This window comes from Typopeltis vanoorti, chromosome 20 (genome assembly GCF_054136105.1).
Source record: "Typopeltis vanoorti isolate ZY-2024b chromosome 20, IOZ_Tvanoo_1.0, whole genome shotgun sequence".
Classification (NCBI taxonomy): Eukaryota; Metazoa; Arthropoda; class Arachnida; order Uropygi; family Thelyphonidae; genus Typopeltis; species Typopeltis vanoorti.
The window spans coordinates 33,803,152-33,828,712 of NC_143568.1; the positions used below are offsets into that span (position 1 = coordinate 33,803,152).

The 25,561-nt window shown below is 35.9% G+C and overlaps 1 protein-coding gene across 2 annotated transcripts in view; it reads right to left on the reverse strand.

Annotated features, from left to right (window-relative positions):
* stmA (Protein EFR3 homolog stmA) overlaps positions 1 to 25,561 on the reverse strand; it is a 382,799-nt gene that overhangs the window by 216,210 nt on the left and 141,028 nt on the right. For both annotated transcript variants that reach the window (XM_090409773.1, XM_090409772.1), the window contains exons 8-9: positions 9,871 to 9,949; positions 4,925 to 5,096 (exon numbers count right to left, since the gene is read on the reverse strand). In XM_090409773.1, the coding sequence (XP_090265899.1) occupies positions 4,925 to 5,096; positions 9,871 to 9,949 (251 nt within the window). The remainder of the gene's footprint in view (positions 1 to 4,924; positions 5,097 to 9,870; positions 9,950 to 25,561) is intronic.

The window sequence follows — 25,561 nt, forward strand, 5'->3', positions numbered from 1 at the left end:
TGTAATGATTGGAATGTCCAAATAAGTGCATTAAGAGGTTAAAAAATTATGACATGCATAAAATCAGTATTACATAAATAAAACTAACAATTAAACTCCTATTCTGATTTTTTTTTTAATTTAATTTTTTTTTTCACTTGTCAAGTAAAAATTCTCACTTGTTACAAATGAGAAGATGATTAGTATGCCTGTTTCGCAGAACAAAAGATTCTTCGAAGAAACACACTGCCATGATTTTTTTTTTAAAAGAATTCCATTTATTTTTGTTGATTTATTTATTTACCATAATAAATAAATATCCTTATTATGGCAAATAAATACTTATTAACCTATATACTTATTATTACTATTATATTATAATGGTTGCAAGATAAAATGGTAAAACGGATATTCTGGGAACAGCCCACACTTATGCAGGCAGCGCAGATAGAATACAAAATATTTAAGGTGAAACACTTATGCCACTACAGCCCAACCTATAGAGTAACCAGAACAACATATCAGATAACAAGACCACAGTCAACAAACTACATAACATATAAGTACAACAATCACTACAGCAAAGACACCTGAAACTTCTATGTATACCTGACATAATAAACAAACTGCCGTTCGATGACAGAAATCTAGGGACATACAGAGCTGAAACAGGCGCTATATAAATATTATAGTGAGAATGAAAATTAGAGAAATTCCTGTTGCCCTCTCTCTCACACACACACACAACCTATGACAAACCCCCTCTCAAAAGACACCACTACAAGGAAACAAACAAACACACCATGTCCAAATCCAACCCTATATGCAAAAAAAGTAAAACTGTATAATAGCAGTTGAAGTATCCCAAGCACGTACCAACAAACAGTAAAATCAACACCTGGCTTACGACCAGTATAGAAACATAACCATGAAACCACCACCATGAATTATCTTCCTCAGATAAGCTCTGCAAAGCTTCGAGGAAGAAATCAGAAAAGCCTCCCAAAGAAACAATTATTATTTTATTATTATTATTATAAATTGTGTATATGTATATAGGCTGTATTTAAAAAAACTGTACTGTACATTTTGTACAGAACAGAAATTGTAATAGTACGCTTTATTGTATATATATAAATACCCTGTATTATGATAAACAAAATGTTATTATAAATAAAAAAATTATTGAAATTAAACATTAATACAGTCATCCCTCGACTTACGTCCTTTCAAAGATACGTCCGTGATCCCATAAGGGAATAAATAACATTTTCAGCTATACTTTCGAACAAGACACAAGCAAGCATAAGGTAAAGCATGCACAGTGGCAACAGCATTTTCAGCAGCAACCTCCCTCGGCAGTTGGCACGTGTCTTCAACAGTTCCTCTATTGATTTTGTGTTTGAGAAATGGATTATTTGTGTATTTATCATTAAATATTTCGCAATATTTTGTGCAACATGGTCCCTACACGCCCAATCAAAAAACCTAGTGAAGAACCACAGAAAAAAAGAGGCGAGCAATTGATCTTGAAACGAAGTTTCAAGTTATAAAGCAACATGAAGCTGGTAAGCCGGTCAGTTTGATCACACATGACTTCGGATGGTCTCATTCTATGGTGACGATCATTTTGAAAAATAAGAATAAAATCGTAGAGGCTGTGAAAGGATCTGCTTCCATTAAATCGACGAGAGTGATGAAGCAACGACAAGGTCTTAACGGTGATATGGAAAAGCTACTTGCATCATGCATAGAGGACCTAAACCAAAAGTGCATGCCCCTTAACACTGTGACCATAACTGCTAAGGCACTAAGTCTCTTCAACCTGTTGAAGGAGAACCCGATTATGACTAAGAATTCAACGCTTCTTCCAGTTGGTTCATGAGATTCAAGCAGCATTTTGCACTGCTTGAATCTCATGAAACAATATGTATATTCTACAAAGATTTCCATGGAAAAGATTCATCTGAAATAGCATCAATAATTCCCCCACTTAGTACTAAGTTCGTTGGAACATGCAGCTGCCACCCAACATTCCTTCACAGTGTACGTTGAAACAAACAGAAAAAGTTTATTTTTCTCTTCCTTCATCCCTGCAACTGCTGTATTGTAGAACTGTCTTCCCCCATTGTGTTTCCCAAGAAATACAATATGAGGTCTTCGAAATCGAATATAAACAAGTACCTCCTTTCCCAACCTAATACCCATATATACGGGACTAATGTACTATAGATTGATCAACCAACCTCTGGTATGGGCTCGACATTAATAAAAAACAAACAAACAGAGGATCTATTGAATTCTGCCAGAATGCTCATTATTATCAGATATTTGCCTTCAGCGATGCTGCTAAAAATAAAATATCCATGAAAAACATTCGGTTCTGTTAATTTTGTTAAGCAAGATAGTTCCACTGCAAAAGGGAGACTTTATGGAATGGAACTTTATCCAATCAGTATTTCAGGAGTGATAGTGGTAAAAGTATTGGAAAAGGTGGTCAAAAGTGGACAGAATTCAGGAATGGGTTGATAAGAATATGATACTCTATGGGATGGGGGAATAGGCTTTAGGCTAACAAAGGTGTAAAGACTAGGTTTTTCACTTAGTGAATGGCGAATGAGTGGATTGATTTGGCAGAGTTTGCTACAAGTACTTTCTCAGTCAATAAGTTACAAGAGATGTAGATAGTTTAGGTCTTGTATATCTTTGACTCCATAGAGGTACTTATGCAATAATAACAATGATATTTATCACAATTTTCACTTTGGACCAAATAACTTTTCATGTCATCCAACTTTTATAAGTTCTTTTTTTATTTCTTTAACAAATGCCTTTTAAATACTTTTTTACATCAGACTTTTGCAAAAATTCATGCAAAGAAATGATTATTATTACAGGCAACTCCAAACAGTTGTTAGACTCATAGAGGGAGGACCTAACATCATGTCAAGAACAACTATTCAATATTCACACAGTATTTATCATACTTCGCCTTGAACTCATTCACAGTCATGGCATCCACAACAGACTCTGACAGCTTATTCCACTCATTCACCACTCTCCAGGTAAAAAACCTAGCTCAAACACCCTTGCTAACCACCACACTCTTGCCCAGCTTCCATGTATGGGCCCTAGTCCTCCCACCACCAGCCTTTTCTCAAAAATATCTTCTGAATTAATCTTATAGAAACCCTTCAGTAATTTGAATGTCTAAATCATATCCCCTCTCCTCTGCCTATCAACCAATTTCTGCAACCCACAAATCTTCAACCTGTTCTCATAAGGTTCATTCCATAGACCTGCTATCATCTTGGTCACTCGTCTCTGGATGCTCTCCACCTCCTCTCCATCAAGAAGACACCCTCATGCTTGTGCCCAGATGCCAATATCTGGGCACAATAATCTAGATGGAGTCTTATCAAGGCTCGATACAGAGGAACAATAACTTGCTTGTCTCTACTCAAGAAGTATTTTTCAGTAACCAAGTGATTTGATGAGCTGATTTAGCCACTTTTGCAATGTGCCCCCTAAATTTCAACTCCCTATCCACCAACACTCCCAAATCCCTGGCCTCGTCAAATCTCCTGGAGCACAGTTCCACCAATGTAGTATACTGCTGCTAATCTTTTCACCCCAAAATGCATAACCTTACATTTTGCCACATTAAATTGACATCCATTCTCCTTAGCCCAGTCCTCCAAACTATCCAAATCATCCTGCAAAATTTTGACAACCTGTGCATTCACTCTACCCAACTTTGCATCATCAGCAAACAAATGAACAGTTCCTCTCAGATCCTTTCCTATATCGTTAATGAACAAATTACCCTGCAGCACACCATTAGTCACTGGCCATCTTTTGGACTCTACTCCTGAATAAACTACTCTCTGATATCTCTCCATCAACCACCCTCCTATCCATCTCACCAACCCTATATCCATCCCCATATGCTGCAGTTTACTGATTAGAATTCCGTGTGGTATCCTGTCAAAGGCCTTAGCAAGGTCCAGCAGAATCACCGTAAACCCATTACCCTTATCCAGTTCAGTCATCACTGTGTTATAAAACGTGAACAAGTTACTGAGGCATGATCTATCCTTCATAAAACGTTGTCCCATGCTGTCCCCCATACAGTATCCCATTTTCATCTATCCATTCCTGTATTTTCCTCGACTACTTTCTCCAAGACCTTGACAATGACTCCTGATATACTGATCGGTCAGTAATTTTCAACAGCAGTCTTGGAACCTCCTTGATGCAGTGGAACTATTTTCCCCTCTTTCCATCCCCTCGGGACTAATCCAGACCCGAGACTCAAATTAAACAAAATGGTCAAGGGCACTGACAATTCTTTAGCTGCTTCATGTATGACACGAGCTGGTATACCATCCAATCCCACAGATGTATTCACATTGAGGTTTTGTAATAGATTATTCACCTCCACTTCATTCACCACAATTCCTGTATAAGCTGGATGATATACTCTTGCAAAGTGCTCACTCAGTAATTCCACTATATCAACTGATTCGGTTACCTCCCTACCATTCTTTAAAATCATTCTGCTGTGTACATTTTTTTTCTTTTACTTGCAACATATCGAAAAAACTGGTTGTGATTCTCTTTAGCCTGCATGGCTAATTTTCTTTCATAAACTGCTTTTGCTTTTCTTACCACACTCATTATCCTTCTGGCCTGTGCTTTATACTTCGTACAATGAAACAAATGTCTGATGCTCTGCATGGAAGGAACAGGAATCAGAATTAGTGGTAGCAGTGGACACAACTTGGATAGTGAAATAAAAAATGTGAAAAGGGTTTGAATTATGACAAAACATGGATTTTTACAAAAACTTTCAATTGTTTGAAGCATTTATTTAGTTCAAGAATGAAACTTCTATGCTTCAAATTAAAGAAAAAAAGGTTCAAGAAATATATAGACCACATACCAATACTTTCCCCTGCTGCTATTGCAACAATGTTTGACAGCACATTGACTATTCCAGTTCGTGTTTTAGCATCAGATCTGGGTCTGCTTCCACCTCTACCTGATTCTTCTGCTTTAGTTTTTTCATCCAGGTGACTCATTAGTATTTGGATTACAGCATACGAATACTGAGCCTATAAAATACATACATGCAAATCATTATTATTACCATCATAAGATAAATTAAGCACTGGTGCAAAACTATCTGTAGTTTAACGCTCAACTACATATAGTGTGGTTTCAATACGAAACTGCATATAGTTCAGTACTGAAAAGGCATAATTAGAAGTTTCTGAAAACTATCAATACTAAGGAAAGGTGAATGTTTATGATCACTGGGCTTATTCTATGATTCAGGATTAACAAAAATTAGATGATAAAACATAATGAACACAATAACAGGAAAAAGCAAGTATCTAAAGATGATAGAGCAGCTTTATATGGAAATTCAATCATTAAAGGTGTGGGAAATAATAAGGTATATATGAAATGTTTTTCCAGATGGTACAATGAAACGAATGTCTGATGCTCTGCATGGAAGGAACAGGAATCAGAATTAGTGGTAGCGGTGGACACAACTTGGATAGTGAAATAAAAAATGTGAAAAGGGTTTAAATAAGTTGTCAGGAGGTGAAGGATAATCTGTCATTGGGAAAGCGGTCAGTTTGTTGCCAGTTATGATAATAGTGAACTGAGAACGAGAGCAATGAATGACAAGATGGATGAAATGTGTCAGGCAAAGAGTGTTCAATTTGTGAATGTAAGGAGTAAATTTGATGAAGGAAAGTTAGAATGGTTTAAAGCTGATGACTACATTTGACTGGGCTTGCTGAATATTTGGAGTGACTGTTGTTTCCTAAGAGTACACAGGGTTAATACCAAAGTAGTATCACTAAGGGTCAGATACAGGTTGAAAAGCAGGTTTTGGAAGGGCAGGAAGAAGATGGATATAAATTTAAGGAAGTGAGGCAGAGTGGTGCAGTGCAAAAAGGTGGGGATGATAAGAATATGAATGAAAGTCAGAGTTGGAATTGGGAAAAAGGGGATGTCAAATTGAACAGAGAGGTGTACTATAGCAGAGAGAGAGAGAGAGAGAGAGAGAGAGTACGGAGTGATGGTGTTTGTTGGGATATCCTCAAAGAGGGGAGCTGTTATGTTTGTATGCTAATGTAAAGAATATCAGAAATTAAGGGGAATGAGTTTGTATCATTGACAGAGTCAGTATACACCCAAATGAAACTTTGTTGTTTGAGAATCCCATCCTGTCAGAATGAGAAATGGTAAGATACAGGATTTTCTGAAATAATAGGTGAAGAGAGAAGAAGAAAGGACTGCTGGAAATGATAGCAGATGAACTGTATCATTCAAGAGTGGATGTGTAAAATAGTAGTATGTGTGAAGATTCTGAAGCTATTTGGTGAATTTGAAATCAATGGAATAGTACATTTAATAGGATGTTGTCATCAACCAAGGCATGTAGAGGGAACGGATTGCAAAATGTTTAGAGAAATTACTTGGGTAAACAAAAGGAAGATATTGCTAACGAAAGATTATAATTGCAGGAATGTGGATCGGAAAGAAGAGACAGTAGGAGAGCAAATCTGTTGAGTTTCTGCAGGATGACCATCTTAAGCAGCATGTGATGGAAGCAACTCAAGGTTTGTGAGCGTTGGAAATGATTACCTCACATGATATGGTTGTAAATGAGGCATCAACATTGCCACCTGTTGGTGAGACTGATCATGATGTACTAGTTTTGAAAATACTCAAGCAGGAAAAGGTTTTTTTTTTTTTTTTTTATCAAGACCATATATATGTGGAACTATAACGTGGATGATTATAAGAAGCTCTATAGTCATCTAGTTTCAATACGTTAGGTTGATGAGTTGTTCAGAAAAGATGTTGACAGTGCACAAGAAATGATAAGGCAGTATCTGACACAAGCAATGCATAACTTCATACTAAAAGTTATGCGAATAAATAAGAGTGAGATGGATAAACAGGGAAATCAAGCAAGCAAGATGAGAAAAAATGTTGTGCAGGAGGTACAAGACTGTTTATATTATTAATTATTATTATCATTGTACGAGCACCTCCATGGAATCCAAAGACTCATCGTGGGAGACCCAAACTATCCACACAATCTATCATACCTCTCCTTGAACCCATTAACAGATAAAGTACTGACTCTGGCAACCCATTCCACTCATTCAAGAAACAAAAAATGTAGTCCTCACACCCCTACTAGTCACACCTTTATTCAACTTCTAGGGATGACCCTTTCTTTCTGGCACCTCCAGCCAAGTGCTGAAACATTTTTTCTGCATCAATCCTATAAAACCCTTTAAGAAACTTAAATGTTTTTATCATACCCCTCTTTTTCTCTTGTTAACCAACTTCTGCAATCCACACACCCTCAATCTATCTTTATAGAGAACATTCCACAGACCACTCATGATCTTGGTCACTCACCTCTGAATCTTCTCCACCACTTCCTCATCCCCAAGATACCAGGAGACCAGACTTGAGCACGGTAATCCAGATGTGGACATATCAAGGCCTTATAAAGAGGAATAATAACTTCCCATGTCTACTTGTTAATGTGTTCTTCAATAGCCAAGTAATCTTATGTGCTACCTCAGCAACCTTAGCAATATGTCCTCTTAATTTTAGCCTCCCTTATGCGAGGGAATTATTTTGCCTCTTTCAACTCCCTTGGAAATCTACCAGAGCTGAAACTTAATTTAAAGAGCCTAGTCAGAAGCATTGCCAGTTCCCTTGCACATATTGTGAACAGATATGTGAGAAAATAAATTGAAGCCTAGAAAGGTGACAAGCATGGTTAAAAAAAAAAAAGAAAAAATAGAATATGAAAGCTGATTGGTCAGTCGGATCAAAGATAATCCATGAGAGGTTTCCTGCTATGTGGCAAGCAAAAAGGAAAACAATTATGGCAGGTTAACACTGCTGGATAGTTACAGTAGTAGCATAACCATAACAAATGATATATAGTGGAATTATTAAATGAACATTTCATCAGTGTATATCATACTGGTGTGAATGATGCCGTGCAACATGTAAAAGGAAGTATTAGGAGAATTAAAGGTGAAAGAATTAGAGGTGTATCAAGTGTTGCATGGGTTAGATGTTAATAAGGCTGAGGGAATGGATGGCATATCTACAGACAGCACACGACTAGTGACTTTCCTCTTTCGGGACAATGCACCCCATATATAACTTTCTGATACCTAGTCACCAATCCAACTCAGTTATAGGAAGTGAATTTGTTATAATGAGTCAAACAGTTATTTCCCCAATCATACTACAGGATGGCTGTTTCTTCTGCACTTCAGCATATTGGAAAATTTTAGCCCAATCAGACTGAAATGCTTCCACTGCATACTTCTACACACCATTTTGTTAAACTGTTTTTAGACTAATTTGCAATGTAAATTGTTTTTAAGGATCCTTGAAAACTTCAGCCAAATAAGATTACTGCATGTATGTGGGATAGAGATATTTTTTCTTCAAGCAATTCTATGGGTCTTATCATTCAACCATTTTTAATGCAGTTGTTTCTTACATTAATTAAGGTCCTGTGGTTATTTTGATATACAATTATTTGACTACAATCCTCAGTTCTTCAAACAGAATATCAAACAATTACTTTTAAAAAATGTACTCTTGATCCCAGCCTACTTATGTTTATTTGATTAGTCCTTGTGGCTTCTGGTGTGTGTGTGTGTGTGAGAGAGAGAAGAAAGAGTTTATCAACTGTTGTAACAACTTCAGCTGTAAAAAAAAAAAAAAAAACTGTGTTATTGCACAAGAAAACATCTCATATGTAAAAAAAAAAAAAACTGAGCCAAGGACTGAGAAAGCAGAAGATAGACTGCAATTTAGAAACAACTACTCAGCAGACATTGTTAAATGACATTTTGAAATAGCAGGCAAATCTTGATTTCTTACCACACTTGGCTCACTTTTTACATATAAGATGTTTTTATGAGATATTTATTATTCTGAAAGTTCAACTATATAAGTTTCCATAATTTCAGTAATACCAATAATGTGAAAACATGGCATTTAACAATAAATTCTTAGCTAGCTCCATATCTTTTCCACTGATGCTGACTTATGTCCAATTCTATTAGGTTGTTCCAGTAAGTGCCTTTTCACTATTTGTTCTGTTTCCCTGAGAAAACAGAATGGGTCTTGTATAGCCAACCAACATCCCAGGTAGCATGATATCTAATTATGGTATACCATCATACATGTAGTTTCATGCAATAAAGAATACAATTTGGATAGCTGTCCCAAATTGCCAGAACTCTTTGTTCACCCAACTTCAAGAGGATACATACTACCAGAGTGCATATACTTCCAATTGGGGTAGCTTAAGGATCAAACTTGATAACCTCTGGCTTAAAGGTGATAAATAACATTAAATTTCTTAAAGAGCCTATTTAGTATTTTGGAAGTTTATTGCCATGAGTTGCCAAGGGATGTACCACCTTACCTCAGTCCTAAAGATATTTTCAGGTGCAAACTTTGTTTGCTTACACTTGAATAAAGGATTAAAATAAATTTATTATAGCCTATTTAGTTTATTTTTTAAATATGCATTGATCAGTACTATTTCATGGAGAATTAATAACAAAGCTTTTCTTTCTATATAATGTCTTTTACTATATTACAATATTAATTGTACAATTCACTCTCACTAAAGCAAACTCACAGAAACTGAAGGAATAGTTTACATTACTGAATTTCTTTTAGCATAGCATCTCTGAGACTTGGTCAAAACTTTTCAGTGGTCTATTATAGAAATGTTTGTTGTAGTGAAAATCAACTGTACAATATTTGAATACTATAAATAATAAGAAGAATAATGTATTCCATACTTACTTGTATGGAATACATGATTATTTTGAATGTATGCACAGCAAAATCATTCGGTACCCATAACGTATGATTGTCCAAATGCCTAGCAAAAATATAAACAATTTATTAGAATTACAAGTTTAATAATGAACAAATGAAAATGAATTAATGAATAAATCCATAACTGAACACACAACAGATTTCATATTTTGTAAGTGATAAAAGATAATAAACCTCTGAGAATATAATTTTTGCTTCTTATCTTCTTTTTCTCTTCCATCCTCAACAAAGGTTGAGTCTGACATGGATAAGAGCCTTCCACCATTCTCTGTTCCAAAACAGGCTATTCCATATACCAACAGCTTTGAAATTCCAATGCAGCTCTAATGACTTTATGTCATGTTAATCTTGGTCTTCCCCTAGGTCTTGTAACTTCCATATTGCTCTCAAATACTAAGTGAGGAAGTCTGTCTGGTTCTATTTGCAAAATGTGACCAAACCAATGGAGTTGATGCTTTTTAACTGTGTCAAGGATTGTCGAGTTAGGGATATTCAAATCTTGCAGCACTTGTGTATTAGTCTTATGCTCTGTCAAATGAGTCCTGTTGACTTTTCTGAAACATTTAATTTCAAAAGCCAACATTTTGTTCTCTATTTTTTTTTATTCCTTTTTTTATAACCCAAATGGCTTATATTGCTTCTTATCAGTAAATTTATATTCGTAAGGTATCATTAATAACCATTAATTACTACTAGCGATCCTGTAGAAAACTTATTTTCTGTATTTCTAATCTAGACTTTCTGGAATGCTAACAAAAAATCACTCAATGATAATATTAAGTTTACAAATACAATAAAATTCAATTTTAAATAACTCATTTTAATGTAACACTAAACATAAATCTGCAAATGTTGTTGATAACCACTATTCATATACACTCATGTTCAGAGAAACCACATCACTTTATATAAATATAGTTTTTAGTAGTTAAATGGTCATTTTCATTGGTTTATCATTAGTTATTTCATTGTATTGAATCATCTATTATTTCCACAGGTTTTTGTATATGTAATAGTTGTTGCTATTGCATCAAAATTTTTTATGCTATAAATAGAAAGCAAGAGCAAGTTTTCACATTTTCATGCTGAGATCGCTATGGCAAGTTACGTGCAGTTAACATCTGACAGAAAAATTGTGATTCAAGCTTTGAATAGAGAAGACTATTCCTTTCATTAAATAACTAAAAGAGTGTCATGTAATCAATCTACTGTGGTATGACTGCTGTTGAAAGTGAAGGAAACAGGATCAGCTGAAAGGAAGAAGGAGATAGGAAGAAAGCCACTGTCTACACCATACCAAGATCAAGTTCTAAAGTGACTCTGCTTCAAAAATCACCATGCGTCATCCAGAGAACTAAAACAGGACTGGGGGGAGGGGGAACAAATGGGAGTCGTCGCAAGCTCTGTAACTGTCAGGAGAAGATTCATTTGATAGGGAATGATAGGCAGGTGCCAAAAAAAAAAAAAAAAAAAAGAGAGATTGGCTCAGTTAAATTGGTGCAAAGAGCATGCCAAATGGATCCCTGATTGACGGAAAAGAGTAATTTTTTTCTGACAAGAAAAAGTTTAACCTACAGGGCACTGACAGCAGACAGACAGTTCAAAGGCAATCAGGAAAAATTCAACCCTGACTGTTTGGTGTCAACAGGAAAATTCTCAGCCAGTCAGATGATCTGGAACTGTTATCATGGTATAGGTCACCTGCATTTCACAAAAGGTTCAGTGAATGCATGTGTACCAAAAAGTTTTAGAAGAATTGCTACCTACTATCAGAGACCACTTTACCATAATGATGAACTGCATCTTTCAAGATGACTCTGCCCCTTGTCATAAGACAAAAAGTGTAAGTAAGTATTATAACCCAAAAATGTATCTTACAAACTGAATTTAGTACATAAAAAAAGCTTTCATTTTTGTTGCAGGTTAATAAGTGGCTCAATGAACACTCACTTCAGCAACTACCATGGTCAGGGAACAGCCCAGATCTCAACTCCATTGAGAATTTATGGCAACAAATGGGGACTGAAATATACAACAAGAAGTTGAAAACACTTTGGGAGCTCCAAGAGGTCATTATAAGGGTATTGGAACCAAGAATCGACAGTTGCATCCATCAGGAAATTGATTCTGTCAATGCCCTGCTGATGCCAAGCTATAATAAAGGAAAGAAGTACTCACGAAGTACTAAATAGCAAAAAAGTGAATTTTTAGCTTTGAATGTTAGTAAAACTGTGTAGTTGAACTATATATTGATACTGGTATTTGTTTTTCCAGTAAAAATATCACTGTCCACTCCATTTTGAAATATTTCCAAATTTGTCAGGTTTGTTGTCATTTATCCTAATTATGTCATATAGAATAATTAATTATGTCACATATAATAAAAATATTATATTACCTTCTTCATTTGTGACAATCTTGTGTCATTATCTGTTTTCAAATAGGTATTCAAATCTAATTACCAAAAAAACATGGTTACAGCAAGTGATGCAGTTTCTGTGAACAGGAGTGTAATGATAATTTTCATTAAATCATCATCAAATTCCTGATATGTATCTCCAGTGGGTGCAGAGAATATTACAGAGTATATGATTAACTCTGCATTGTAAATAGCATGATTTCAACCATTTTCATGAGCAAAAAAAAAAAAAATTTTTTTTTTTTGAACTAGGCAACAAGGAAAACATAAACTGTTCTCAGTAGAAAATCTATAGAATAAGTAAAACCTTTTAAATATTTAAGCACCATTTTTAGTGAAGGTCAGAATTAAAATTTTGAGATAGATAATAGAATAATCATTGTTGGTATGATAGGAGCCAATCGAATAAATTTATCTGAAGTAAAGAGAAATCTTCCAAAATGCTAAACTAGTAATATACAAGACTGTGCAAACCACCAGTAACTTATGGATCTAAGAGATGGGTGAGAAATAAAATATTTGTTACAGAATGACTGAATCAACAGCTTTATTCACTTTTTAACATTTTTAATATTTCACCTATCACAGGGACATCCTTAGGGGGTATAATTTAAATTATACCATTATCATTTCATTAAATGTTCAGTATGAGTTCTAACCAACACCTAAGCCTGAACACATGATAGTTGGTGGAAGACTATAGACCAGGAATATGAGAATTCAGAGAAATATTAGGGAGGGAACAATGGCATCAGTGGTAGAATCATAGTAGTACAGATAAAGATATTAGACAGGAAAATGATAGTATAGCATTCAAAAATTTTCAAAGCAGAGTTAATCTAAGATGGGTTGGTCATTTAAACAGAATTGGATTGGAAAGGTTAGCAAATGACCATCCCATCTTAGATTAGCTCTGCTTAGAAATTTTTGAATGCTGTACTATCATATTCCTGACTAATATCTTTATTATTACTATGATTCTACCACTGATGTCACTGTTCCCTCATCACACGTTGATCACTTCTTGCAGACTCTGTGTAGGGACAAAATTTTTTACTTCATATATGAGTAGTTAGTTTCTATTTAGTTGGCATTGCTTGCATTATCTGATTTACAGTCGCACTCTGAATATCTTGATATTTGTAACATTTCATGACTGTATATCTAATTTCAATATCAAATAAATTTAGAGACTTCTTTCAATAAGGTGATTTCTATAAATAATAACAGTGGATATATCATGCATCTTCATGACAAAATTTCATGCCGGCAGGGGCGTCGCCCGGTTAAACAAGGCCCCTGTTGTTTTTGCCAGGGAACCAGGGCGAACAGCAAAAAGTCAGCTAATGGAACAAATCTGAAAACACACCCCAACTCAACATCACCAGAGTTAAAGATCGGTACTATCAACATAGAAGTCTGAATGGCAAAGAAATGGAGCTAGCTGAAGAATTAGATAAGTAAAAGATTGACATAAGAGGGGTGACTGAAACAAAAAAGACAAAAACTGGTGAGATCTTTCTGAGCAATAAATACAAAATGTTATATTCAGGCAATGACAATCAAGGAAAAGAAGTATTAGCCATAGTATTCAACACAAAATACGAGGCTAATCTTCTTGAATGGCAGACAGTCTCAAGTAGAGTAATGTGGGCAAATATGAGAATGGACAATGAGACTTATTTGTGCTTATGGTCCCACAGAAGGTTTTACTAAGGTAGAAGTGGAGGAATTTTTTGAGGCTTTAGAAAAAGCAACTGACACAATGAAAAAGGAAAAGTTGGCCCTTGTTGGGGATCTAAATGAAATGATTGTCAGACATACAAAAATATTTTGGGAAAATTTGGAGAAAAGAGCAAAGCTAATAATAATGGCAAATACCTGTTGGATTTCTGCTCAGAACATGGACTGGTTATTACTAACACAATGTTCCAACATAAAAATGTGCACAAATTCACATGGAGAGAAGGACAGAGGCAAGGAATAAGAAAAGTCTCATTGACTATGTTATTGTTGATAGCAATGTTTTCTCCCTGGTGCAGGACACCAGAGTGTACAGAGGATATGAAATTGGAAGTGATCACTATTTAGTCTTGAGCAGGATAAAACTGAATTTCATATTGAAAAAAATGACATATAAGAAAGTTTTAAAGCAAATAAAAGTTTAGCAGCTCTCAGATGTGAACTGTAGACTAAAATACACAAAGATTATTGAAGAAAAAATGAAAGAGTTTGAGAACAAGAATCAAACCTTGAAGATTCAATGGCAAACCTTGAAAAAAGCCCTGATTGATTCAGCTAGAGAGGCATGTGGTGAAGTTGACTGCAAGGATAGAAAAATTAGAACTCCATGATGGACACAGAAAGTTAAAGAGGCAGTGAATGAAAAGAAGAAAGCATATAAAAAGTTCCTGGCAAATAAGTCACCTTGTGCTCTTAGAGAATACAGAGACAAATGCAAGAATGCTAAACAATGTGTAAAACTAGCTAAACAAAAGTCATGGGAGGACTTTGGCAAAAATATAGAAAATAAATATCAAGAAGGTGGCAAAATATTCTGGAGGTTGTTGAAGAAGCTTAGGAATGGAGGAAAGAGTGCTGTAAAAGGAGTTAGAGATGATAAAGGTGACATGAAAACGGGAGAAAAAGATATCCTTGAAGTATGGAGTAATTACTTTGAAAAACTGCTAAATGAAACAAGCAGTGATGACAGCACAGTGATAAAAAAACACTGACCAGGCATGCAGTCAGGAATACATATCATACTTGAAGTAGAAAAAGCCATCAAAGGCTTGAAATGTGGAAAGGCAGCAGGAGTAGATGATATTTGACCAGAAATGCTGAAGTATAGTGGTATAAGAGTCTTACAGTGGCTGCACTGTATAGTTCAGAAGGCCTGGACAGAGGGACGAATTCCAGATGATTGGAGTAGAGCTCTCATAGTACCCATATATAAAAAGGGAAATAAAACTGAATGTGAGAATTACAGAGGTATTTCCCTAATGAGTGTTCCTGGCAAGATCTATGCAAGTATACTTGAGAAACAGTTAAGAAGAATTGTGGAAGAAAAGCTTGGTGAAGAACAAGCTGGATTCAGGCCAAACAGAGGCTGTCAGGATCAGATCTTCACTTTACGACAAATAGTCGAGAAAGCATGGGAATATAACAAAGAGCTGTATTTAAGTTTTGTCGATTTGGAAAAGGCATATGACAAGGTGCCAAAAGAGAAGCTATTCAATACAGTTATATGGTGTTAATGGGGCATTATATCAAGCAATACTTAAGTCTTTATTTGAGTTGTAAGTCAGCAGTTAGAATTGAAGGAAGTACAGGAAGATGGTTTAATGTTAAATCTGGTGTGAGACAAGGATGTACATTATCCCCTCTGTTATTCATTATCTATATGGATCACATTATGAAGGAAAGTGGTATTAAACATGATATAAAAATTGGAGATGTTAACGTCATCTCTTTGCTTTATGTGGACGATGTTATACTTCTAAATAAATCTGCTACAAGTCTGCAAGATTCTCTGACTAAATTGAATAACTGTTGTAATAGATATGGTATGAAGGTCAGCAATAAAAAGACAAAGACAATGAAAATAGGCAGAATCACTGAAAATGTCAACTGTGTTGCGAGTGGAGAACCTGTGGAACATGTAAAACATTTTAGCTACAGATACGATTTTTAGTGAAGATGGTAAATTAAATATAGAAATAGATAACAGAATCAGAAAGCTGGTATGGTGGGAAGTCAGTTGAATAAATTCATATTGAATAAGAGAGAAATTAGTTGGACACTAAATTAGCTGTATACAAGACAGTGTTCAAACCAGCTTTAACTTATGGATCTGAGAGCTCGGTCAGAAGGAAAACACTTGACCAAAGACTAGAGACCGCAGATATGAGAGTCCTGAGAAAGATTAGAGGCATGAACAGATGGCATCAATGGCAATATCATATTAAAAATGAGTATATTAGGAAAGAACTGGACATTGTCAGCCTCCAGGAATGCACTAGCAGAGCTAATCTCAGGTGGTATGGTCACTTAAACAGAATGGGCGAAGAAAGATTAGCAAAACAAGTGTTCTCTGCCAGGTTGGCAGGAAAATGACCCAGAGGAAGACCAAGATATAGGTGGATTGATACTGTACAATGTGCCTTAGACGATAGAAATATAAGATCTGATAATGATATTATTGGAGTCTTGACAAGTAACAGACTGATTTGGAGGAAAATTGTAGATAGGAAGTTAGTAATGAGTAAATTTTTTTTCATGTAGTACTATCATATCCTGTACACCCCTTGAGGGTACATGGCAGGAATTTGATGATGATACTACAAATCATCTTTTTGTACATTCTTCAATTCTAAATGCTGAACTTAAGCATGGTTATATATTACTTTCTACAATGTCCCCACCTACATCACATAATTGTAGTATTTTGAAGAGAAGTTTCCATCTAATCATATGCTATTTCCAAATCAACAAAATTAAAATACAGATCTCTGGTCTATTCCTGTGATTTCTAGACTACTTGCGTTATCAAATTCTAGATATGTACCTTCAAGGGGGGGGGGGGGGATCCATGATAATACTACGAGTTTACTTTATCACTAAATTTCCATTGGCACTTTTCATCTAAATTAATCTTCTGTTAGGACTCTAACATTGCCAGGTCTTATATTTCAAGTCTTCTAAAGCATTTTTAACTGTACTAATCCACTAGATTTTGATCTCCACATAGGTCTTTTTCTTGCCATCCTGATATCAAACACCTCTTTTGCTAACCTTTCCTCTTACATTCTTTTTAATGGACCATGCTACCTCAGATTAGCTCTGCTCACATTCCTGAATGCTAATAATGTCTAGTTTCTTCCAAAAATCCTCATTTTTTAATATGATTCTGCCACTGATGCTATTTGTTCACTCCCCTTAATTTTCTCAAATCATATTTGTGTTTGATTAAGTAGTGCTGGATTAACTGTTTTATTTCTAACCCAGCACTCAGATTCATAAGTTAAAATTAGTTAGATTAGATTAGAACACCACCTCATATACAACTAGTTTAGTTTGACTAACTTCCCTCATTCCAAATAAATTTATTCAAATGACTCCACACCACACCAGCTTTCTCTATGCAGAACGCAGTTATGTTTTCCATCTTCTACATATATTCATATTCTTTATTTTTTATTATTATTGATGATTTCCATACCAAAATTGTTACAACAGTTATTTAAGTAATCCTATAGGCTTGTTGTACTGGATTTCTTAAGAATACAACACTATCTGCACAGAGCAAAGAGCTGAGATTAACATCTCCAATTTTGATATCAGGTTTAAAGCCACTTTTCTTCATAGTGTGATCTACACAAATCATGAGTAAGAGTGGAAGAAGTGTGCATCCACATTTAGTATGGGAAGATGGTCTGATTCCATCAAACCATCTTCCCATACTATTTTCAATTCTGGTTACAACTTAAATATAGACAATGCATTTCTTTGTATGATATTCTATTTATTATTATTATCAGAGACCTCCAGGAAGGTCAAGGACTCATCGTGGGAGGCCATAGATCACCCATACCAGATTTCATACCTTCTCTTAAATTCATTCACACTGGATGCACTCACCACTTCAACAGGCAAATTGTTCCTCACTTACTGCTCTATGAGAGAAATATCTAGCTTTCATCCCCTTTGTAACCAGACACAAACTTAACTTCCACAGATGCCCTCTTGTCCTTTACCCAACTTCCATATAATGAAAAACTTCATTAACTGATAACCTGTTGAAAGTTTATTTTTCACTTGGTTAGAGTATAATAAAATTAGTTTAATCCTTTATCCAAGTGTGAGCAAACAAAGTTTGCAACTGAAAGTATCTTCAGGACTGGGGTAAGGTAGTACAACAACAGGGCAACAACATGTCAAAGGTGGAGCAAGCTACCAACACTCCTATCTCAGCATCTCCTATAATGCAAAACACATCTCCTTGCGGATATGTCTAATGTTATGCATTAAGGGAAGGGCCACTACCCAGACTAGTTTCGACCTTTATTGAGGTCTCTTCAGTGGGAGCCAGACCCAAGTGGAGATACCAGGCAGAAGCATTAGCAGGTCATCTCTACCTATAGGAGTTGCCAAATGGTGTGCCACCCTTTTTTAATAAATTACTCTGGATTTAGAGAAAGATGTTGAAAGTTTATTTTTCACTTGGTTAGAGTATAATATAATTAGTTTAAAAACTTTGTTTGCTCACACTTGGATAAAGGATTAAACTAATTTTATTATAACTGATAACCTATAATACCTTTTCAGAAGTTTATAGGCTATCATATTATATCATACATCTTTCTCATGTTTACCAATGTCTGCCATCTATATACTCTCAATCTGTCTAATCTACACTCCAAATCATCTTTACTATATTTCTTGCATCCTTCCAACAACTTCTTTATCTCCTCTGAACCCAGGAAACCAAATCTGTGTATAGTAGTTCAGGTGCAGTCTTATCAAGGCCTTGTAAAAAGGATAATGTGTCCTTATCCCTACATGTCAATGTCTGGCTCAACTTTGCAATCATCCTCCAAGTTGTATTTGCAATTTTTGCAATATGACCTTTGATTTTCAGTTTCCTATCCACCATTACTCCAAGATCCCCAGCCTCACCAATTTCTAGTAACATAATGGGTGATATGAGTAATGGGGAGGAGGTGGAGAGGATCCAGAGATGAGTGACCAAGATGATAGCAGGTCTATGGAATGAACCTTATGAGAACAGGTTGAAGATTTGTGGGTTGCAGAAATTGGTTGATAGGCAGAAAAGGGGTGATATGATTGAGACATTCAAATTACTGAAGGGTTTCTATAAGATTAATCCAGAAGATATTTTTGAGAATAGGACTGGTGGTGGGAGGACTAGGGGCCATACATGGAAGCTGGGAAAGAGTGTGGTTAGCAAGGGTGTTAGAGCTAGGATTTTTACTTGGAGAGTGGTGAATGAGTGGAATAAGCTGCCAGAGTCTGTTGTGGGTGCCATGACTGCAAATGAGTTCAAGGCGAAGTATGATAGATACTGTGTGAATGTCGAATAGTTGTTCTTGACATGATGTTAGGTCCTCCCTCGATGAGTCAGTGGACTCCTTGGAGCTGCCTGTAATAATAATAATCCCACTGATATAATATGCCACTGGAAATCATGCCAAAGTGAATATATTTAGACTTACTAACATTAAACTGACAGCCATTATCATGTCTCAATGTTTCATGTTAATCAAATTATTCTGTAAATGCTGTATATCAGTAGCATTCTTTGATTATTCTGCTGATCTTTGCATCATAAGCAAACAACTGAAGATCTCCTGTCAGCCCCTTTCTATTTTTTATATTCTACGATTAATCTATTTTAATCACATTGAGAATTCTACCTGTTGCCATGCCTTCTGCATTATGTAATGTAACCAGTATAAAACTTTTGTACCTCCACAGCTGAACATTTCTGTTTGAATATTATCTACTCTAACTGTATCGTTGCATTTTGGTTTCTAATTGTTTTTCTAACCCAAGTAATACATACTTCTGATTGAATTACTTTTGAATATTTTCTACTGCTCTTCTGTCACTGCCTATCTCATTTAACATATTACTTTGTAAGATGTAATGTCAGAGTATCTATTCAGCTTTTATGTCGTTTTCTTCTGTACTTTTAAAGTAATCAGAGATTACTATAAAGTTATCTCTGATTACTTTTATAGTAATATTTTCTTCATATCTATGCTTTCCAATAGCCTCCAGAAGATTTTTCTGCCTTCATGATATTTATCACTGCCACGCGGTCCCTCTTAGCGGACATTAACGAAGCTATTCGTGCCATCGAAGAGGAGCTTTCGCGCACTTTGAACCACGAACTTTGGTCGATTTTACATGACGTCTCATGTACCGCTGCCGAAAAAGAATTTAAAAAAATACGAGGCCGACAGATAAAAAAGTTCGAAAAATTAAAAAAGAACTCTACCGTCTTTCCAAAACCTGCTACCAACACGGTAATCAACCTTTCTTCAGTCACCCTGAAGCCTGAAGCACTCAACGAGCTGTCACGTGGACACAACTTCGCCATTGCTCCCAATAAAATACCTAGTGAGGATATTATGATCCAGATCGAGCACGGAATCCGCCACCTTCCACATCAAGTCGCCAACAGTGTAAGACTGGATGTAGCCTGTGTCCTTTCCAAAGCAAGACCACCAAAAACCAACATATCAAACAAGGAATATAAAGCTCTACAGGAAATGAAAAATAGCAGAATTAGTTATCACCAAAGCGGATAAGGGAAATGCAACTGTAGTACTTAACCAAAAGGACTACACAGGTAAGCTGAATGCTCTTCTATTAGATTGGGCCACTTACCTCCCTATCAATTACAATCCCACCAACTCTCAAATTAGAAAACTTCACAGGCTCCTTAAGAGAGTCACTTCTTGGCCTGTAGAAGTTACCAACAGATTAAAGCCGTTTAACTCTATACCCCCACCCACCCCCGTATTTACGGACTCCCAAAAATACACAAAGAAAATGTGCCATTACGTCCCATAGCGGATGGCATTGATTCCCCCACATACAATTTAGCTAAACATTTGGCCAAAGAGCTCACACACTATACTGGCAACACACCATCACATATAAAAAACTCAGCCCATTTCAAAACCAGCATAGAAAACCTTACACTCCAACATACTGACATAATGGTCAGCTTTGATGTGTCCTCTTTATTTACAAATGTCCCACTCAAGAAAACTTTAGAGCTAATCCAAGCTAAATTTTCTCCCGATATCTCAGCCTTATTTCAGTTCACAATGAACTCAGGCTATTTCATTTGGCAGGGAAAATTCTACAAACAAATAGAGGGGACAGCCATGGGTTCACCACTCTCCCCACCCTTGGCCAATTTCTTTATGGAGACCTTTGAAGAAAAAGCCTTAGCCTCTGCCCCACAAAAACCAACCATATGGCTTCGCTACGTTGATGATGTGTTCGCTATTTGGCCACATGGCTCTGAAACACTTCTCTCCTTCTTAACACACTTAAACAACCAACACCCCAGAATCAAATTCACTCTGGAAAAAGAGGAAAACAACAGCCTCCCTTTCCTAGACACACTAGTCACCCGCCAGCCTAATGGATCCTTGGTTTTCTCAGTTTACAGAAAACCCACCCATACAGGCAGATACATTCACCAACAATCCCACCACCACCCCTCACAACAATATGGAGTAGTGAAAACACTATACAACAGGGCTAAACTAATCTGTTCAAACAACTTGGCCCTAAACACTGAACTAAATCACATCCTCAACACTTTCTCAGCCAATGGCTACCCCCCCCCCAAAAAAAAACCAAAAAATATTAGAACCTACAAACCACAGATCCCCCCCCACAACAAGGATTACTCTAAATCCATCACCATTCCCTACATCCGAGGCACCTCGGAAAAGATTACCAAAATCTTAAAAAAACATGACCTGACCTCCTGTTACAAACCTTACAGAAAATTGGCATCCCTTATCCGCTCCACTAAAGACCAACCACTTCCCCTAGACCTACCTGGTGTTTGCCAGGTCCCTTGCAGTTGTAAACTGTCTTACTTTGGCCAAACAGGCAGGACAGCGAATATCAGCATTTCGGAACACAAGGACTACATCTGTTTTCACAAATACAGTCATTCTGGGCTTGCGGACCATGCTCTGGATACACGCCACAGAATACGGTGGAAGAAAGCTACAGTGATACACCGTAGCAAATACAAATTTGAAAGACTCTTTATGGAATCAGCCTCAGCCCTAAGAAATTCTCCAAACCTCAACAAATTTGGTTGTATGCGACTGCCCCAAATTTGGGAGGCCTACATCTGCAGACCTTCAGCCCAACGGCCAAGAACACCTACTTAGCCCACTAGAGGGCACCATCAGGACTGTTAGGAGAACAATAGCTTCATCTCTTCATTCCCAGTTTCTGTGTTGTAGTGCCTATGTGCACATAACTTTTTTGTAAGTTCCTTTAGAAAATGGCAATGTGACATTGCCGAAATATCGGAAAATATTTATTAAAGTTTAACTTAATTTATATCCTTAACTACGTTGTTCTATTCCTTAAGTGTTTTAATAATGTTTTAAGTGTTTTAATAACCAACGTATAAGTCTGTCTACGAAAATCATGATATTTATCTTCTATATTCTCAATGAAGTCTTATCATTACTTTTTTTTTAAACATGCAGCTTAGATTTCTTACATTTTTTTTTTTTGTATTCACTGAGAATAATGGTGAGTGATTTTCTTTGCCAAAACTTTCAATATTATTTCTGAAGCTTCCTCTTTTTAACTTTTTGAGTCTACCATGAAGCTCTGATTTTTCTATTTTTGTAAACAACTTAACCACATTCCCTCCTGGCTGAATCAATTTATTCATATTTTGTTTGCAATGAATTCCAACATTTGGTTCTTGTTTTCCCATTTTTATTAAATCATATGTGTATATTTGAGTGAACAGTTAAGTGTGAAAGAAGCTGCTTGACCTTCATACATATCTGTCTCTTCAACATGATATTCACATTTATTCTATCAAAACTAGATGGTGATTACCTCTGATTACAAATCTCCTGTATACTCCTGCATCCTGAACCACTGTGAACATATCACTATCAACTGTAACATAGTCAATAAGAGTTTTCTTATTTCCAATGTGTTATCTTCATATAATTTATGTATATGTATGTTTGAACATGATACTCACCATTGCTTGGTCCTTTGATTCAGAGTAAATCATCTCATCAGAAACTTAGAGGAGGTCCAATTCTAATATTACTTCTTTTGTCAGCTCTGACAGATTTAAATAGCCCCTACCAGCCTATAGACAGGTACTGATAGAATTCTCACACAGCCAGCACCACCCAGTTATTGTAGAGGTGGCTTTCAAATCCCATTAGTCTCTTCAATCCCACGGTCATGGTAGAACTTTAAGAAGGCCAAATGGCCTGCTTTCTCTGAAAAAGTTGATAAATAGCTGGGATGGATGGCCCCTTCCAGTGGCAAGGATTAATTTGTTACTGAAGAACACACTAACAAGCAGAGATAAGGAAGTTATCATGCCTCCTTATAAAGCCTTGATATGACTACATCTGGATTACTGCCCTCAGGTCTGGGCTCAGCTCTTTTATCCAAATTTTCCCAAAACATTTCTGTGTGTGGTATACATTTCCTTCTCTGCATTTTAGATCTCCAATAATTATTATTATCTCCAGACTTCCAAGGAGTCAAAGACCAACATCATATACACAGTGCATCATACCATGCCTTATATACATTCACATTCCCAGCAGACATCATACTCTCCAGCAATGCATTCAACTAGATATTGTAGGTTCTTTATAGAATTAATATAACTGATGGTGTTGTATCTGATCCTCCAGAGACCAGTATCATTCACTGGGGTAAATTTTTCTAAGGATTTTCCTTTCAAAAATTAAATGAAACTCCACCTTTGCTGTAAATGTTCAGGTTTCATTATTGAATGATTATCGATTTATATATTTGTACTTTAGTCTTCCAACATATCTTTTGAGCTAAAGAACATTATGGTCTAATTAGCTAAAGTGCTTTAAATGCTTTACAAGTTTGCTATTGAGAATTTGGTTAATTTTTTCTAATTTTCTTGCCTATTTTCATAATTTTATTTATTTATTTATTTTTTATTATTATTGTATATTTATTTATTTGAAAAATATGATTTCTGCCATCAAGACAGATGTCAGTATCTCAACAGGTTTGTCTTTCACTGATGACACTTAAATTAATGTCAAAATTGGTATGGTTAACAATACTCACAATATCATGCATGGTATTATGTAGGCGGTAGGTGGTGTCCAATAGCAGCCCCTGTCTTTAGAGTGCTCCTGAAAGCTAAGTTGCTTGTTTTAAAAAACTAGCCATATTACTCAGAAATTGTATTAGAAGTAAGATTATATTGTGGTGTTAATTAGACTTATATTAATTTTGTCCTTAAATATAAGTTATTTTGTACAGTAAGATACATAGTGTCACATATGATGCTGATATTAAGTAGAACAACACCATCCAAATCACCACTGTTCAAGGAATTCAACTTGAAGGACTTTATTCAGTGCAATGTCTGTGAAATGTATTCATTACTGAAGATGCATGGACTTTGGTTCAAAAGCAAGAGTGGCAAGAGTGAGAATATGTGCTAAAAATGTTATAAATGTTAGTGTCAAAAGTGCAGGTCAGGTTGAGAGATTGAAGTGTAGACATAACAGGGAATACATCTGAAAATGTATGCATGATGTAAGGGAGATAAGATTGAAAGAGACAGTAAAAGTGACACACCTGAGAGAGAGAGTAAGTAACAATCAAAAGAATAGTAGTATGAGAAATGTGAAGAATTGACCATAATGAAGAAGACAGTGTGCTTATATGGAGTGTCACATGGGACAAAGCATGAGTTAGAGCAAATGCAGAAATGTCTGACAAGTGGTTCAACTGAGAACAAAAAAGAAAGAAGTGGGAGAAAAGAGAATGGAATGCTTGACTAAGAGAGACAGGAAAAATAAGGAGAGAGAGAGCCTTGTATGGTGATTCCATTATAAGAGGTGTGTAGTTGATGAGAGATTGGTGAAAGAGTGAAGTCCAGGTGTAAAAATTAATGATGTTAGCAAAGCTATTAGAATGCAAAAGGGAAAAATGAAAGAGTTGATTGTTTTGGCAGTAACAAATGATTTGAAAAGAGACAAGTATAGTATGAGGGAAGATATGAAAGAGTTACTGAAAGTAACAAAAGGAATAGTAAAAGAATTAAGAGAGTGAGTCTGTTGCCATGGCATAAGAGAAATGAGTTGAGAAGGAGGGCCATGATAACAAATGAGTCACTGCATAGGTTATACAGAAGGAATGATCTGGAGTTTGTGGATGTGAGTTTGATGGATGAAAAGACTTATACACTTGAATGGATTTGGTGTTTAGTCTGGAAAATGTCTTACTGAATGAAGTGAGATTGAAGGTGCAAAATCAGGGAAACTAAAGCTATTAGGGAGGAAGCTGTTGAGTGAGTCTACAGATATCAGTGAGACAACAGAGTGTGAAAATGTGCAAAAATTGCCTAAGTTGTACCAGTGGTAACAAACCAGAATGGGATAGTTAGTATAAAGCATAAGAATAGTG